General features: G+C 38.9%; 2 protein-coding genes and 1 long non-coding RNA gene across 3 annotated transcripts; 2 read left to right on the top strand and 1 right to left on the bottom strand.

Moving 5' to 3' along the window:
• Nucleotides 1-3052: 3052 nt before the first annotated feature.
• Nucleotides 3053-3717, top strand: LOC135085849 (uncharacterized). Its single transcript, XR_010260234.1, has 2 exons — nt 3053-3451; nt 3664-3717. It is a non-coding gene; the product is annotated as an uncharacterized LOC135085849 (long non-coding RNA).
• Nucleotides 3718-3837: 120 nt separating this feature from the next.
• On the top strand, nt 3838-12711 carry LOC135085896 (uncharacterized). Its single transcript, XM_063980681.1, has 7 exons — nt 3838-3855; nt 4554-4677; nt 5354-5508; nt 6802-6933; nt 7566-7682; nt 11787-11885; nt 12586-12711. The coding sequence occupies exons 1-7, from the start codon at nt 3838-3840 to the stop codon at nt 12709-12711; spliced, it is 771 nt and encodes a 256-aa protein (XP_063836751.1).
• A 671-nt stretch (nt 12712-13382) lies between these two features.
• LOC135086004 (zinc finger protein 75D-like) lies at nt 13383-15366 on the bottom strand. Its single transcript, XM_063980786.1, has 5 exons — nt 15247-15366; nt 15005-15166; nt 14662-14764; nt 14208-14580; nt 13383-13780 (listed from the first exon to the last, which is right to left on the bottom strand). The coding sequence occupies exons 1-5, from the start codon at nt 15292-15294 to the stop codon at nt 13462-13464; spliced, it is 1005 nt and encodes a 334-aa protein (XP_063836856.1). The 5' UTR covers nt 15295-15366; the 3' UTR covers nt 13383-13461.
• Between the last annotated feature and the right edge of the window lie 213 nt (nt 15367-15579).

Genomic DNA, 15579 nt, shown 5'->3' with positions numbered 1-15579 from the left:
GAATACGATGTTGAATCTAATGCCAGTTGAAGTGAGAGAAACATCTGTTGTTACGTCAGTAAACTAAATCAACCTAGTATAGTTTCCAGTCTCTCGTAATCTATGCCAATTCATACACATGTATAATAGACCAATGAACTTTTATAGATTGTGAAAGAGAAGATAAAGATTGTATTATTTTATTAAAATCTTGCCACGAGGTAGTTTTTCAGTAGAAACCAGGATTGGATAATCGCTACAGGCAAGTATCAGAACATTTTATAAATATTTTTAATCGATTATATTCTTATGAATCGTTATCAAATTGTCATTTACTTTTTCAATTAAAACTTTTTCAATCCTTAGTCATGTCAAACTGCCATAATGTCAACAAATTATAAATGTCACGTCAGTTAACTCAATTTCAGTTTTCTGTGCGTATATTGTATTTTTATTTCAATTAAATATGTAGTGCTAAAGGGTTAGTACTAAAAGTGAAAGCCTTTTTTCAGAAAGAAAACCAATGTGGTGCCCTTATCATACTGTTTGAAAGTTACAAGTCAGTTATACAGAGTTGCCGCCATTATAACTCCGTGATACCATACCAAAGAAGAAGTTTTCCTAAACACTTGTGTTATTTTTATATCTAATGAAATAAAAAGGATTAATTTTACTGCCCAAATGGAATAACTTATCCCAAGGGACCGAAGATAAAAAAAAACCTCTCCATAGAAATTATCATCATCACGAGGATGTCATTTTTTTTAAGAATTTGATATTGGTCATGTAAGAAAAGTTAGTTGTATTTCAGTAATAGAATCAACCCTTCTTGTTTGATCAGCAAGAATAACTATAAAAACGCCCTGTAGGAACGTATTATTAAGCAGAAGAGTTTGTTTAATGTCAAAGACTGTCACACAGTGTAACATAAATTGGCATAATGATAATAATAAAGAAATATTTATGTTAATATTTTTTCTATTTATTTATTTTCCCAAACCTTCACAGTGATAGCTGAAACAGCAATTCTGCTGTAAAACTTAACTTAGAACAAACTGTTACAAATATTTTACAAATTAAAATAAAACCGCATGTTGCTTTACTTTCTCGTATAGTTAATAATATGTAATTAATGGCTAGATTATTAATGTTATTTTGTTACCCTCAATAGTGAGGAGATGTTACAAAATGGTAACCCTGATTTTCATTGTCATTCAAGTGCTCTTTCTTCGCATAGGCTTCTGTGACTTGGCCAATGTCACAATAATTTTCACTGTTTATGGGCCACACACATTGCGATAACATTAGGCGACATTGATTTGTAAGCAGCGGAGTGAAGTCTTGCGACTATGCAAAATGATACCTTATAATAGTAGCGCGTATAGACATAGACGTTATTGCGATGCGTATTACTGTTACGGTAATTGTGATTTATAAATGTAAAAATTATAAATAATTACCGACAGTCTCGACTGTAAAAGTGATAAATTAATCACATTTATCAGTGATTTATTTAATAATGTAACCTTAATACTAACAAATATCATAAAAGAGAACACCGGCTCGTGTACAGTGCTCTTGTATAGCCACACATTTTGAACGTTTTGATATCATATATTAATGTAATTTGGCAAAATGAGTTTGGACTGTTTCTTGCGTAACATTACTTTGCCATAATGCCCATAACATATTGTTTTGATTTAAATTAAAAAATAGGTTAAGGTGCGGCGGGGATGGCCCTTGGGCCACCGCTAAGCCGCCTATTTAGTTTTATACACACCTAAATGATCTCATATTAATCACATTTACCAAATCATGAGGTAATTGTTCATAATAACCGGCGATTATTCATAATTTTCACATTTATCACATTTACCGTAACATTACCACTATTGTCAAATGATATTATAGGTGTCAAACAGGATACGTTCAGAAATTAATATTACGATTTTAAGACAAGACAACTTTTTATTGACGAAGTTGCTGGGACAGCTAGAAATTATTATACCATAACTTTATTTTCCAGCACTTTAAGAAAATAATAAATGTATGAAAATGACAAATCTTCGAACGTGTATAATAACGTGCCAAAGTAATCATATAATTTTGGCACCATAATAAATATTGCCGTTTATGTTGTAAAGATCATGCAGCGCTACTTGCGGAGATTATTGGAAAGAAAACGCTATGAAAACTCTATGATACTGAAGCCACTTTAACGAACACGAAGTGCTCATACAATGCTGCGTATTTTCTTCCAGTCTTTAGTCAGGACTTTAGTCGAATTAAAACCCTGGCTGAACGTGATATAGCCGCATTAGAATACGGTGCTTTTTTGCATAATCGCAAGACTTCGTTCCGGTGTCGACCAAATGTTATCACGATGTATGTGGCCCAGGGGTTACTGTAGCCGCTAAGGTTTGAAACTTCTTGCTTATAATATTGTAGTCTTTGGCATAGACTACGACGGTAGCCATGGAGATAGGAGTTTGTTATCTCATGTCAGATGTAAATAGTGAAAAGAAAACCCATGATTCGTGTTATTTTTATGCAATATGTAGTATTTTATAAAAGTGGAACCCCGAGTCATTTCCAAAACCCATTCTATTGTTATATACGATTTGGCTTCGATATCTACAATACAATAGGAGTTTATTTCATGTGTCAGATATCAAGGGTGGAAACTACCTATGATTCATGTTGTTTATTTACGTGCAATATGTGGGCATATTATAAAAGTGAAAGGCCGAGTTGTATTTCTAAAACTTGTTCTATTATTTTATACTATTTGGCTGCGACTCGGCGTGACGACAATACAAAACATTTTTCGCGACTCGGTGTTCATACATTCACACAATACAATCAATGTGATTTAGACGCCATGTTGCCATAAAGGACATATTATAAAATCGCTGTGATTTAATATTCTTAATCATTAATTTTATGGCAAGTGTCCATCAGGAATCATTGTTCTTACACACAGAATCATATTATTTCGCTTTCGGGTAGTAATATGTCAAAATTGTTGGTTTTTAGGCGAACAATGTATGGAGAACGAACATTGTCCTTTATATTTTTCATGATTACCTAGCATTACACATATATCATAGACTAAGTGGAACTAAATTATATGTTAAAAGTGTTACAAATTAGTGATTTTTTTTTGGGGTTATTAAAATAAACCCTATGTAGTCAACAATGAAACAGTTGCATGATGGACACAATGAAACAATGTTTCATTGTGTACCATCTTGTTTGATTGTATAATACCATATACCAAACAAAATCTACTGTCCGTGCAAATAATCATTTTTAAGGCTATAAATTACTAGGTTATCCTAAAATTTGATGTTTATTTTTCATTTAAGATGGCGCGAACTAAATCTCTAAAGAGGAAGAAAGGTGATCATTTAGGAGATAATATAAAAAAATATAATAGTAAATAGTAAGGAGTTATCTTAACTAGTTATAGGTAATTTTTTATTTATTTTATTTATTTACACTTTTGCACATACAACTGTACAGTGGCGGACTTAATGCCAGGTGGCATTATCTGCCAGTCAACCACAGGTCGAGTAGAGAGACTAAGGCGGTGCAATAAATATGACGTTTAATTAATATACTTACATAGCATTAGATAAAATAAATAACATAAGAATACATATATTAATATAATAGACATAGGTAATCTGATGAGTCTGATTAAATTTCAATTATTAATAAAACCTTTTGATTGAACTCGGGCATTTTTTATTATTCACTTACTTCATAAATTCAATAAATATGAATCAATCACTCAATTATAATGTCTCATTGTTGAAATTGTAGTGTTTCATTGTGCACATCAGAACGGACACAATGAAACATTTCCAATATGTTTGTTTTTATTGTTTTGCTAATTGATTACAAATTTATTAAAAAAAACATAAATGACATCCGATACCTACCCAACTAAGTTAACTATGTAGCTTCAAAAAATTAGACTTGTATCTGTAAAAACAAAAGGTGTACGAGATATTGAATTGTTAGTGTTTCATTGTTGACACACAATTAATTATTATGTTTCATTGTTGAATTTGAGGTGTTTCATTGTGTACACAACAGTGGACACAATGAAACATTTCCAATTTATGTGAATTTATTTTTTTGCTGATTGATTAAACATCAATTAAAAAAAACATTAATGCCATCCTATACCCAATAAAATTTTCTACATACCTGTCAAAAATTAGACTTCTATCTATGAAAATAAGAGTTTTATGAGACTTTGAAATTTTAGTGTTTCATTGTTGAACACATGACCCTACCTATTGTATTGAAATCGATTTGAAAATTTAAAAAGCCTTAATTTTATTTAAATGTAGCTTAGTGCGACGTCACCTTACACGTGCCCATACTAGTAAGCTGCGTGTTTTTGCAACGTGTCAAAGGATTTAAATTTAAAAACATTTGGTATTTTTGGAGATTTTTAAAACAATTATTTTATCCGACTCGTTATGGCTGGATTTTTAACCGATACACTAAATAACGAAAGGAGTCAGTTTGTTTATTTAACAAGTTTCTTATCCATTCAGGATACCCAGGACAGCCTTCCGAACTATATCTCCCAGCAGTACCAGGGTCAGGACTCTGGAGCACCCAGTCCCGAGTCTTGCACTTTCCAGCCTGCAGCACAGAGGTTTCGGTTGAATGAGCAAAGTGAGTGTTGTCATTACCTTGCGCCTTTAAGGTCATAGCAGACTTAGATATCAACTCGGAAAGGGATCAACACCGCATCGCCTTTTGCGCGCTGTCAACCATACGAGACGTTTACGTTACGGTGCGGATAAGTGTGCGTTGCAGTATAGAGTTTCATAAAAAGAATACTGACCGCCTCGAGTTGATACGGTTACGATCCCTTTCCGGGTTGATTGATACGTGTGCTAATAGTTACGTTCTTTGATCGTATTACCTACTTTTCAAATGCCTCCAATTATGTTCTTCTGATTAATTTCTTTGCGGGTCCAATAACAGTTTTTACCTTTCTCCCGGGACAAATACTTGACCTACACTGGTTGAGTTTTTATTGGCGGTCAAGCTGTAGATCCTGGCTACACAGGAGTTGCAGCGGTGGGAACGAGAGGTTGCAATACTCCTGTTTAAAAGACACTTCTCAGTATGGTCTAGCACTAACTCTGTCAGTGCCTGGCATGGGAGCGGCATGGGACGGTTTTTGCGATATCAAACGTCAGCGAGATCAAATCAAATTTTAATGTGCTTCAGATTTCTACATTCTTTTATGTCATATGTCAAGATCACCCCTCCCATCCGCTCCAATACCTCATGCACTGAAAAAGCACTAGCCCTAAAGTACTTCTTCTTTTGTCCCTGTCAGGAATCAAACTCCTCACCTCCATAAACCAAGTGGTCCAGCAGCGAGCAGAGCTCGAGTCCAACCGAATCACTCTCTCCGGGCTCCTGGATGAGTTGAGGAAGAAACTCAAGAGGAGGATAGAGGAGTGCCAGTTTGAGAAGAGGGAGAAGATGAAGGTCAGTGGTTGGCTAAAAGTTTGGGAGAAAATATTAATACTGTGATAGCTGAGATTAAAACAATTTAAAAGGGAAGATACAGCATTAGCGTCTCGCAAGTGGGTCGACATAAAGACGAAGCACACTTATCAACTCGGAAAGGGGTCGTAACTGTATCAACTCGAGGCTAGGCGGTCTGTATTCTTTGTATGAAACTCCATACTACAACGCACACTTATCCGCACCGTAATGGTGCGTCCACACTGGGCGAACGGGCTCGCGCGGCAAGCTCGACATCCTGCTCACTCAAGAGCAGGGTAAGCAGGATGACCCAGTGTGGACAGTAGCGGCGTAAGGGGGGGGCGGTGGGGGCGGTCCGCCCCGGGTGCCAAGCATCAGGGGGTGACACAAGTCGCGCAGATTAGTACTCACTGGCGCATCTGCATGGCAAGACTGCGGTCTATGTCATGATGCGGGGGGGTGGGGGGGTGCGATTGTCTTCGAATCGGTAGGTAACCCCAAAATCCTAGGGGGTACCAGGGGGCCAGGGGGTGCCTTAGGACTGGAGGGGGGGTGATCGCCCCGGGTGCCAACCCATGCTACGCCGCCACTGCGTGGACGTACCATAACGTAACGCCTTGCAAAAAGGGAAGATACGGCAATAGTCTCGCAAATGGACATCATTGCATTGCTGTGGCATGCAGCATCTGTCATTTTCCGACTCACTGACTGTCTCACTTGCTCAAACTTGGAGCTCAACGCTCTTATCGTTCACCAGATCGACCTATGTAGTGCAGTCTTGGCCTAGTTTTGATGAAGGTTGCGGGAAGTACCTGGATGCGGGCAGCGCAGGACCGGTCGGAGGTCGGTTCGAATCCTTGGGGGAGGCCTTTGTCAAGCAGTGGACGTCATTTGGCTGAAACGAGAGAAGGAGAACGAAATGCGTACTGTATCTTCCCTTTTCTTGTTTTAATTTAATTTAACCTTCGTTTTGGAACAAACTGTCCAAAACTTACTAAGGCTCGGTTTCCATCAAGATGGAGTGGAGCGAAGAAGAGAGATAATGTCGGGTGGAATAATTTAACTATTTTGAATTTGACAACGTCGTGGGTGCGGTGCAGGCGCGGTGCTAAAGCCGTGCAGAGCGGAGAGATGTGGAATTAATGATATCTGATTGGTTATTCAAAACACTTCTCCGCTCTGCTCCACCTGGGTGAAAACCGGGCCTTACAGTCTGTGCCTTGTACAAAGTAATTATTCTATGCTTGTAGATACATTCTAACGCTACCTTTATAGGTCTATATCTGGTTGCAGGCTCTGAAACAAGCCAACGTCCGCCTGGAGAAAGAGAAGTACACCCTGATGTCAGACATCGAGCACATGAAGCGACATCTACAGAGGGAAGAGGCGCACCATGTCAAACATGTACGGACTTGTGTAGCTCAGGTAATATAGGCTCGTGCGACCAGTTTTTGGAGTCATCATCAGGTCATTGTAGACTCCACTGTAGCAGGACATTGGCCAAATTACCAGACTTCTGGTCGAGAATGAAGTGTAGGCTAAATACTTCCTTTATGTCCAGATGAAAAAGGAAGCCCTTGGCGTATTTCTCCCCGAGTTTGCATATCCTTATTCGCCTCTAGACATCCATTAGAAAGTTTAACAGTCGGAACCAAATAGCTATGATTCATGCTTTGTATATTCTAGACTTCGGTGTCTGTCTGACTGTCAAAATGCCACGATGCTGGTCTTCTGTGGCATGGAAACACAGAGTAGACTAACTAAGCCTTTTAAAGACAACGTTGAGCGTCACCCTTGGACCTTGGTCAAACTAGCTTATCTTTCACACACTAGTTAAAAAAATCTTAGCATTTAGAGTTGCTACTCATACACAAATGGTTTATAAATCCCTATAGTAATTGATGTAATGACTCACAAAGACTGGTATTACGGGTCTTAGCATGATCGCATGATACTTATCTTATCACAATCTCAAAATATGGTCGTCCCTCCATAATTTATCCAGAAAACCCTGATCACCGGTACTAGACCACCCAGTAAGTATCCTATTCTTTCAGGCTATCCAGGGGATAGTGAGAGATATCCCCACTAATCTCCTCTTCACACCGTGTTCAGTGGCAGAACTGCCAAATGCTGTCAGTCGCAGTGTGGCTAGAAATGCGCCTTCTAGAGTTGTAAGTACTCATCAAGGTATAATTTAGTATAGTGTTAATAGTGTCTCTGCATACTACCAAATAACTGTGGCACCCGCAGACCAGACTTGCAATACTGAGAATATCATCAAGGTAATGATAAAGACTCCTAAAGGGGTCACTATGGGCAGATAAACGAGATGGAAGTCATGAATCAGTACTGCGTGAGTATGTTTCAAACCCCGAGAGATTACATTAGCCTGTGGAAAACTGGATGATTGGCTAAACTGGTAGGTAATTTTCATTTTGGGCAGGCCATTAATTTAGCAGATTATGTTGGCAACAGCTAAACAGAGAAAGTCAAAAAAGTAAGTCTTGTATTTTCAAAAGAATGGTAGGTACCTATGAAAAAAGTACTATGAAACTGCTATTGGATTTGTCATGAAGAGTTATTTGGTATTTCTGCTCTGGTAAAGTTCTGTGGACTGAGTGTGTGTTTACATCAAACAAAACATGCGCGTTAAAAAAATGTATGAAAATTTAGTTCTTGAACGTTTCCGCTAGGGGCGCTGTACAATCCGTCATACATTAGGGTGAATATCAACAAACTCGTTTTTTGCCTAATTCCGGTGGCGAATTTTAATTTCCACTTTCCAAAACGTTTTTGTGGCAGAAATAATAGTAAATAACTTGTATTATTCAATGATATGGTAGAGATCAAAATATTATTAAAACTTCTCGAGATATGTTAATTTGAAATTATCAAGAGCCACCGAAATTGTATTTGAGCCACCGGAATTAAGAATCAATCCACCGAAATTTATTTATACAGCGGAATTCGGAATGTTATGGATAATTGTCTAAAATTACTTATTTATTTGTAATCAATTAAGTATTATTATCCAGTAAAGATGTTTATAATTAAAAACAATATTCAGGCCTGTATTGTGACCCTAAAAAAGCATCAGATCTTCCCATGTGAGTCGTAAGAGCCAACTAAGCAATCAAAATACTGGAGGGTGGGCTGCAGCATCTTTCCAGGTATTATACTACCATACTCGAACTACCAACCAGCCTGCTAAGCATGGTGATAACGGCAAAATCCCTCCATAGAGAACAAATCCAAAACTTTCTGGCTCTAGCCGCCAACAGCCCCGTTATTATAGACTCATCACAAAGACATCATACATGACTCTCAAACCCAGAAACCAACTCTAGTCCCGGGAGGGCGACCAACTGCCCCAGGTTGGCGTTAGGTTTATGTTCCATAAGTAAAAATGTTGGTCCAGGTTAGCCAAGTTTTCATGATGGTATCATACCTATCCGACACTCAGAATTACGCTACTAATTATTCGCTAAAGACCATGCGAACTGCAGATTAAGCATGAAAATTTTTTTAGATCTATACCAGCTACTGAACTAACACATTACATGTTTGTGACAGGCTAATTTAACGGAAAACTATGCAAACCTAGCGACAATGAGCTAAATGAAAGTAGTACAATTAAGAAACGGAGGACTAAATCCAGCCAGCCTCATGGAGAGAGAAGGCCTAGCAAAAGATGCCAGAACTGTAAAAGCGTACTGAGCTGCACCCTAATAGTACTGCAAAAATCAAAATGTAGTAATCATTTTTAGACGAACAGGCAATTTAATCACATGTGCATTCTCCGATCACCACACAGCTTATGACCGCAGTCTATGGAGGAACACTATCTGCGGTCGCGATCCTCATCAGTGAGGGACCGAGGAAGAAGAAGAAGTGATCACCGAAATAGAAGAATTCCGAATAAAAGATGCTCAAAAGATGTCGACTGATGAACCCTAAGCCACGACCAGTGCCAATCCAGCTCCAAAACCCCACGAATTTTCAGCTCGAGTGGCAGAATAGATTGCAACCTACGAGACTAGGGAAATTTTAGCTGTTTCAGAACTATTCTTATCTGTTTTTAAGATTTTGCTTAGTATCGATGTATAAATAGCCATCCAAGTCCTCACGCTGATACAAAGTGTATTATAGAGACAAATTTTTTTGTAATAAATCTAAAGTATGTATTTGCGAGGACCAAATTGAATATATCTACCAACATGAATAAGGAAGGTAGCAGAACCATTTTGGTAAATGCCTAAGCTGCTAGGAGAGATTAAGAAGCACTACTAGTAATTAGGCTGAAGATCGAGATTATTCCGACACTGTAGCGAAGATATCCTAGACTTTAGCTTGAGCGAGATTAGAATGCCTTATTAAAAACAACAAGGTATGTACCAGGAGATAATGAAATCACAACTGAGCTTATGAAATCAGATGGAATGCTAGTACTAAAGTTCCCTTAAATACCACCATGTTTATTGGCCGATAAACCAAAAAATAAGACATGGTGGTGGCGGTAGAGACTGGAATGGATTGGACGTTGGCGATGGTCCAGAGTCAGGTGAGGCCTCCTGCTTCGGGCTTTACTTCAAATATGACACTCTCGCTATCCAACATCCAGTCTCCCAGACAACCTCATTTTCGAAAAGACGTTCGTAATACTACGTGCATATTTAATGCCGCGTCATGCAGAAGACTGAGGACTATAATCAGTCATTATTATTGGCCTTTTTGTACATTCTTCGATTCGGTCAAGACCTGGGCTGTGCTACAGTCTCTTTAATGGCGTCAAATTGATTGTCGATACATGCATCTTCTGAAGTATTTGTATGAAAACTTCATCATATCAGCCCTCCCCCAAGATCAGAACTCAAAACTTATCTGATTACTGCGAGGGTTCAGAGTTGGAGACACCATAATCTCTTAAAGTCTTCACTACCTCCCACTTAGAGGTTTTCAAGCTTCGGAGCTAGACCGAGCTCAGTATCAAGATACGGCGAGTACATCACACAACTTCGACTCACTGACGATATTGTAGTTATGGCTGAGACCTTAGTAGACCTAGGTACAATGTTCCAGAGCCAATAAGACCAATTCTGGCAATAGATTCGCCACCGGAGCCACCGAAATTGCGCCACCGAAATTAAAAATTTGTTACAAAATTCAAATTATAATGAAAACTATCATTCTGATCAATAATTTCTGTATGCAGATACAACAAAATACCAAACTTTAATCATGTTAAAGAATCGTTTAGCATCTAAGTAAGTAACTTTCACTCATACACTTGTCAGCGAAATTGAAAAATTTTGTATTCCTGTGCCGCTTATACGAATTTTTACGGGTCTGCTGGAAAAACAATACCACAAGTCGCAAGTCTTTATAGCCCGATCAGGAGGACACACTACAGCTGAGTGATGCAGGGAAGAAGAACTCTACGTCTCTCAAAGCTTCTTTGGAGAAGTAAGAGAGTGTCGAAATTGAGCCACTGTAATTGCTTTTTTTCGTGGGACAGTTTTGAAAGGCTATTTAAAACACTTAAAATATGAAATATCACATTTCTTTTATATCATTTGGAAGTCTTATTTAATGTATTTTATGGCTATACTATTCTTAAATTATTAGAATCCCCGAGAAAGAAGGAATAACACAATTTATGAGTAGAAATAGAGTTAGGACGCGCCACCGCTATTAGATTTTGGGTCTTTGAAAATTTTTTTAGCACATAAAATAACTACCTATTGTCCTGAAGACTTTGCTATCGTGTAAAACGCTGTTTAAACTATAAACAGAAAAAAAAATCATCGCTCTAGTTACATTTCTCCCATCGATTCTCAGCTCCGCCGCGTAAAAAACGTGTTTGGGATATTCACCCATTAATGTCATTTTTTTACACGCTCACTTCACTAGTGAGCCCGTTTGATGTAAACTCACACTAGACTCTGAAGTCAAGAATTTTGAGAGCGTTAAATACACTTTACATAAAGACTTGTTCACCAATGTCTCTGTGGGGGACTGCTAATCCCAAATAAGGCTGGTTTTAGTGTCACGCGGACTGTCAGTGCGGATAGCTCCGCACAGCCGATTTGTATGAACTGCTAGGGAGCGGAGCGGTTCCTCCGGACCGCATTACTCTATTTAAAACGCTCCCTAGAATTTCATACAGATTGGCCGTGCGGAGCGAGTCCGCACCGGACGGTCCGCGTGACACTAAAACCAGCCTAAGGTTTTGAAGAAAGACAAGATTTGAAAAGTTGTTTGCCTATTGCTTTCAGGCGGACAACAAGCTGGCTGCCGCGCGACTGATGCGCGACATCGCCGAGCTGAGGCAACGGGTGGCTCAGGTGGAGGCCCGCCTTGCCAACGAGCTAAAGGTATCTTCTCAAAGCAGTTCTGTCTCAAAAAGGCCATCATCATCTGAATCAGGTTATAATCCTCCATTTGCCTCTGCTATATTATGAAATGAAATAGTTCTTCAGTACAGGCCCTATCCAGGGCACTTGTACACGTCCCAAATATAGCTTGCCCTACCAACACTTCGGGATATCTTTATAAAAAAAATTTGAGAGGGTCGTTTCTTTAAAAACGTCTTATTTGAAAGAGCCCTTAGGCCTGTAATACGGTCGGCTTGAAGCAGCTAGTGTCGACAGCTTCAAGCATAGCAAACTACTTAAACAGTATTACACGCCGGAACCGCTCGAGCAGTTGTGAATGATTCGGGCGGTTGGCAGCACAGTGGAATATTAATTGACGACTGAAAGAGCAGTCCATGTACATTGTACATGTTTATCACTAAAGTCCGGTCGCCGAGTAGATAGAATTTCGTCCAATGACCCCAAGCCACCCATCCATATCACTCTCGCGTATTTTATTGCTGTCGCGACTGTGCAACGGTCCGCCCCAATGAGTGTGCGAGCCAGACCAGACTTTAGCTCGTGATATTTAAAATAACACTTTTAAAGCATCTCTACTTAGTTGTAATAATGCATTATTAACAAACTCATCCCCTGCTTAGCACACACATCTCTGCTTCTTCTGTAACTTCTTGCCAATAATCCTCCAGTACATTTCTAGCGTAAACGGCAGGCTGAGCTCGACATTGTGCGACTGAGGAAGGAGCTGTCAGCCACGAAGAGCTGCGTGGCCTCGCTGCGGCTGCCTGGGAGGCCGCTGGTCAAACATTGCGCCAAGTTCGCTTAGGATGTGGTCTTCTAAGGCTGGTTTTAGGAGAGACGTCATGGCGATCAACTTCACTGAGGAATTTTTAATAACACACTCTTATATTGATCTGTTAGTGCCGACTTTCCCGTCTTTTCCGAACACTATAATCCGGGCCTTTTCAAGGCGAGAGTGAATAGACACTTACAAGGCAAATTATGTACCATCCTAGACTGCATCTCACTTAACACCAGGTGCGATTGCGGTCAAATACCTGCCTTGTTAAATCCATAAAGAAACTATCAGCGTAGTAAAACCCGCCTAAAAATAATTGTACCACTGAGGCACGTTAAGTATTTGTTATTATATCTTTATCAAAATAAATCTATTTTACTGTAGGTACATGTTAGTACAAAAAGTAAGTACCTTTTAGTAACAAAAGTTAGAATTTATTTTAGTAATCGAATAATGCGTAGGTTTTAAGTTGTGTAAAATGTATATTATATTTTGATTAAGATGTAAATATGAGTATAGTACTGTACTACATAATCAAAGTTTGTTTTAATATTTTACCCGCAAACTCAATTCATTGCATCTTGTTTTTGTTATTCTTTTTTTTTAAAGTATATCGGCGCGAACTTTGATGTACCTACCTAATGGATAAAAGTAAAAGAAAAATGTTGGACAAAAATTGACTGAATGAAATGCAGAAATACAAAATAAAGTTTTATTCACTTCATAACCTCCAACATACAACTCCCGCCAAAAACAGTCGCCATTTTACACGCTCCTCTATTCACGCGCGTGCATTTTCGAAGCTAGTTGAGCTCTTGAAGCACAACGAGAGTTGATTAAATTTTCGTTATCCAAATGCATTTGAAGATGTTTATCCAGCAATTCTTTCGTTCTATAATGTCTTCCGCAGAGGACACAGTATTTTGCGAACATTGTATTTTTGCGTTCTCCATGAACTAATTTCATATGCTCAACTAAATGTGCGGATGTGGTGTATTTTTTCGGACAAATCGAGCATTTGAACTTGGCGAAGCGACTGCGGAGGGGGTTTTCTTGCCTTTTCGTTTGAGATGGCTTTTTTGATAGGCTGGATAGCCTGCAAAAGACATAGATTACACTGTTTAAATGTAAGGTATAAATAATTACAAAATTCAAAAAGTCAACGCCAACACTGTACCCTAGCGTCTTTCAGCCTCGACGTCGATAACAATATTTTTTTCTTACCTTAAGTATGCTTAAATAGTAACCCCCTTACTAACAAAAGTTACACACCCGTTGAACAGTAGTTGAAATACCTTTTAAACGTCGCTTTAAACCAGTGTTCGACCCACGTATAAAGGTTCAGCCAAACCAACGCGATTACACGCGATCAGCTAGCGTGCAGCGATGGCGATAAATGCATTTAAGTCTGATCGCCATCGCTGCACTGGCTGCACGCCAGCTGATCGCGTGTGATCGCGTTGGTTTGGCTGAACCTTAATTTATCAATAAGGGGAATATCCGAAAATTATCAAATAACAAACCTATTCTTCCACCTCAAATCCATTCCTGATTGAAACCTCATGTGTGTAGTCATCCCAGTCGGCATCGCTACGTTACTTTTCCTAAACAAACTCTGTTTGTCATTATTCTTTTTACACCGTGAACACACAAACTCTTTGCACCCATTTGCAGGAACTATCATCGGGTATTTTTGCTTACAGCCTTTACATTGCACGTTCGTTCTTTTCACGTCTAGAGGCTTCGGATGGCCTCTTTTAGATTTCCTATTTTCCTTAGACATTTTTGTCTTCAGCAACTCTATTATTGATTTGTTGTTGATGATGCCTATGTTTTCATTATTAAGAATGTCGTCTGGAACTTTTGTGGAAACTGTTGGCGAGGGAATTGATGAACCTGCGAATGAGTTGTCTGATTGTACCTTTGCAGTAAATATATCTCAATAAATCAATATCTTCAAAGAAAAAGAATACTAACTTGGTGGTTTATCAAAAGCAGCGTGCACCAGCGCCTTAAACCTTTCAGTGTTTCTTAGCTGCCGGACGCACCACTCGCAGATCATGTTGTCTAGCTGGGTCACCTACAAAGAGAAACGAAATCTTGTAGCATGTCAGCTTGCCAATCCAAGGCACGTGATAACTTTTATGACGGTAGGCTTAGAAAAGGGATCAGACGACTAAATAATGAATCAATAAGCTTCGTAAACGTTCGTAGTCATGCTATATGCTAGACTTCGACTAGGACAAAAAAAGCAAAACATACCCCTTTTTAGTCAGAATTACCATTATTTTTGGTGTAATATATCTTTAAAATGAAGTACCCGGACTCCAAAACAGTCGTACAGCAGCTGGTCGTATCGTTCTTCAACGCCTTCCCACACGTAAGTGTCCCCGAAGGCGCGGAGGCTGGTATCACCGCCACAAAGGCGGCAACAACGACCTGCTGCTGCCCCATCGCCAGACGCATGTAGGCTTACATTCTCCTTTGAAACAGAAGCAAAATTAACTCCGTCTATAGTAAAGACATTGTACAACGATAAAATCTTGTCATGATTTTACTTACAGTGCTAAATATTTTATGGAACTTCCCTTTCGTCCTTAGCACATTCATATTAATCGTAAAATTATAATTTTAAAAATTAAAAACCAAAACTAAAATAGGCCACAAGTTTTGAAATTTTGACAAACTGTCATGTTTTAGGAGCTTGAGCAAAGCTTGAGGCTTGAAAGTAGGTTTAAAGCTAAGCGTCCACATGTCGGTATCGTACACATCGGACGTATCGCACGCAACGGATCGTAGTATTATTTATATGGAAACTCATATTAAAAGTGCGTCCACCTGTCCGCATCGTACTCATCGCACATCCGATACGATGTGATGCGTCCGTTGCGTACG

This window comes from Ostrinia nubilalis, chromosome 30 (genome assembly GCF_963855985.1).
Source record: "Ostrinia nubilalis chromosome 30, ilOstNubi1.1, whole genome shotgun sequence".
NCBI lineage: Eukaryota > Metazoa > Arthropoda > Insecta > Lepidoptera > Crambidae > Ostrinia > Ostrinia nubilalis.
The sequence above is the reverse complement of the archived record's forward strand: the minus strand, read 5'-3'. Positions and strand labels throughout refer to the sequence as shown.

Excerpts from the sequence above, each read along its gene's own strand:
- LOC135085896 (XM_063980681.1), top strand. Across the intron at positions 4,678-5,353 it reads GTTTCGGTTGAATGAGCAAA|GAATCAAACTCCTCACCTCC; the intron begins GTGAGTGTTGTC and ends TGTCCCTGTCAG. Across the intron at positions 7,683-11,786 it reads GAAATGCGCCTTCTAGAGTT|GCGGACAACAAGCTGGCTGC; the intron begins GTAAGTACTCAT and ends TATTGCTTTCAG.
- LOC135086004 (XM_063980786.1), bottom strand. The coding sequence starts at position 15,294 with ATGAATGTGCTAAGGACGAAAGGGAAGTTCCATAAAATATTTAGCACT. Across the intron at positions 14,765-15,004 it reads ACGACTGTTTTGGAGTCCGG|GTGACCCAGCTAGACAACAT; the intron begins GTACTTCATTTT and ends TTCTCTTTGTAG. Across the intron at positions 14,581-14,661 it reads TGCTTTTGATAAACCACCAA|GTTCATCAATTCCCTCGCCA; the intron begins GTTAGTATTCTT and ends ACTCATTCGCAG.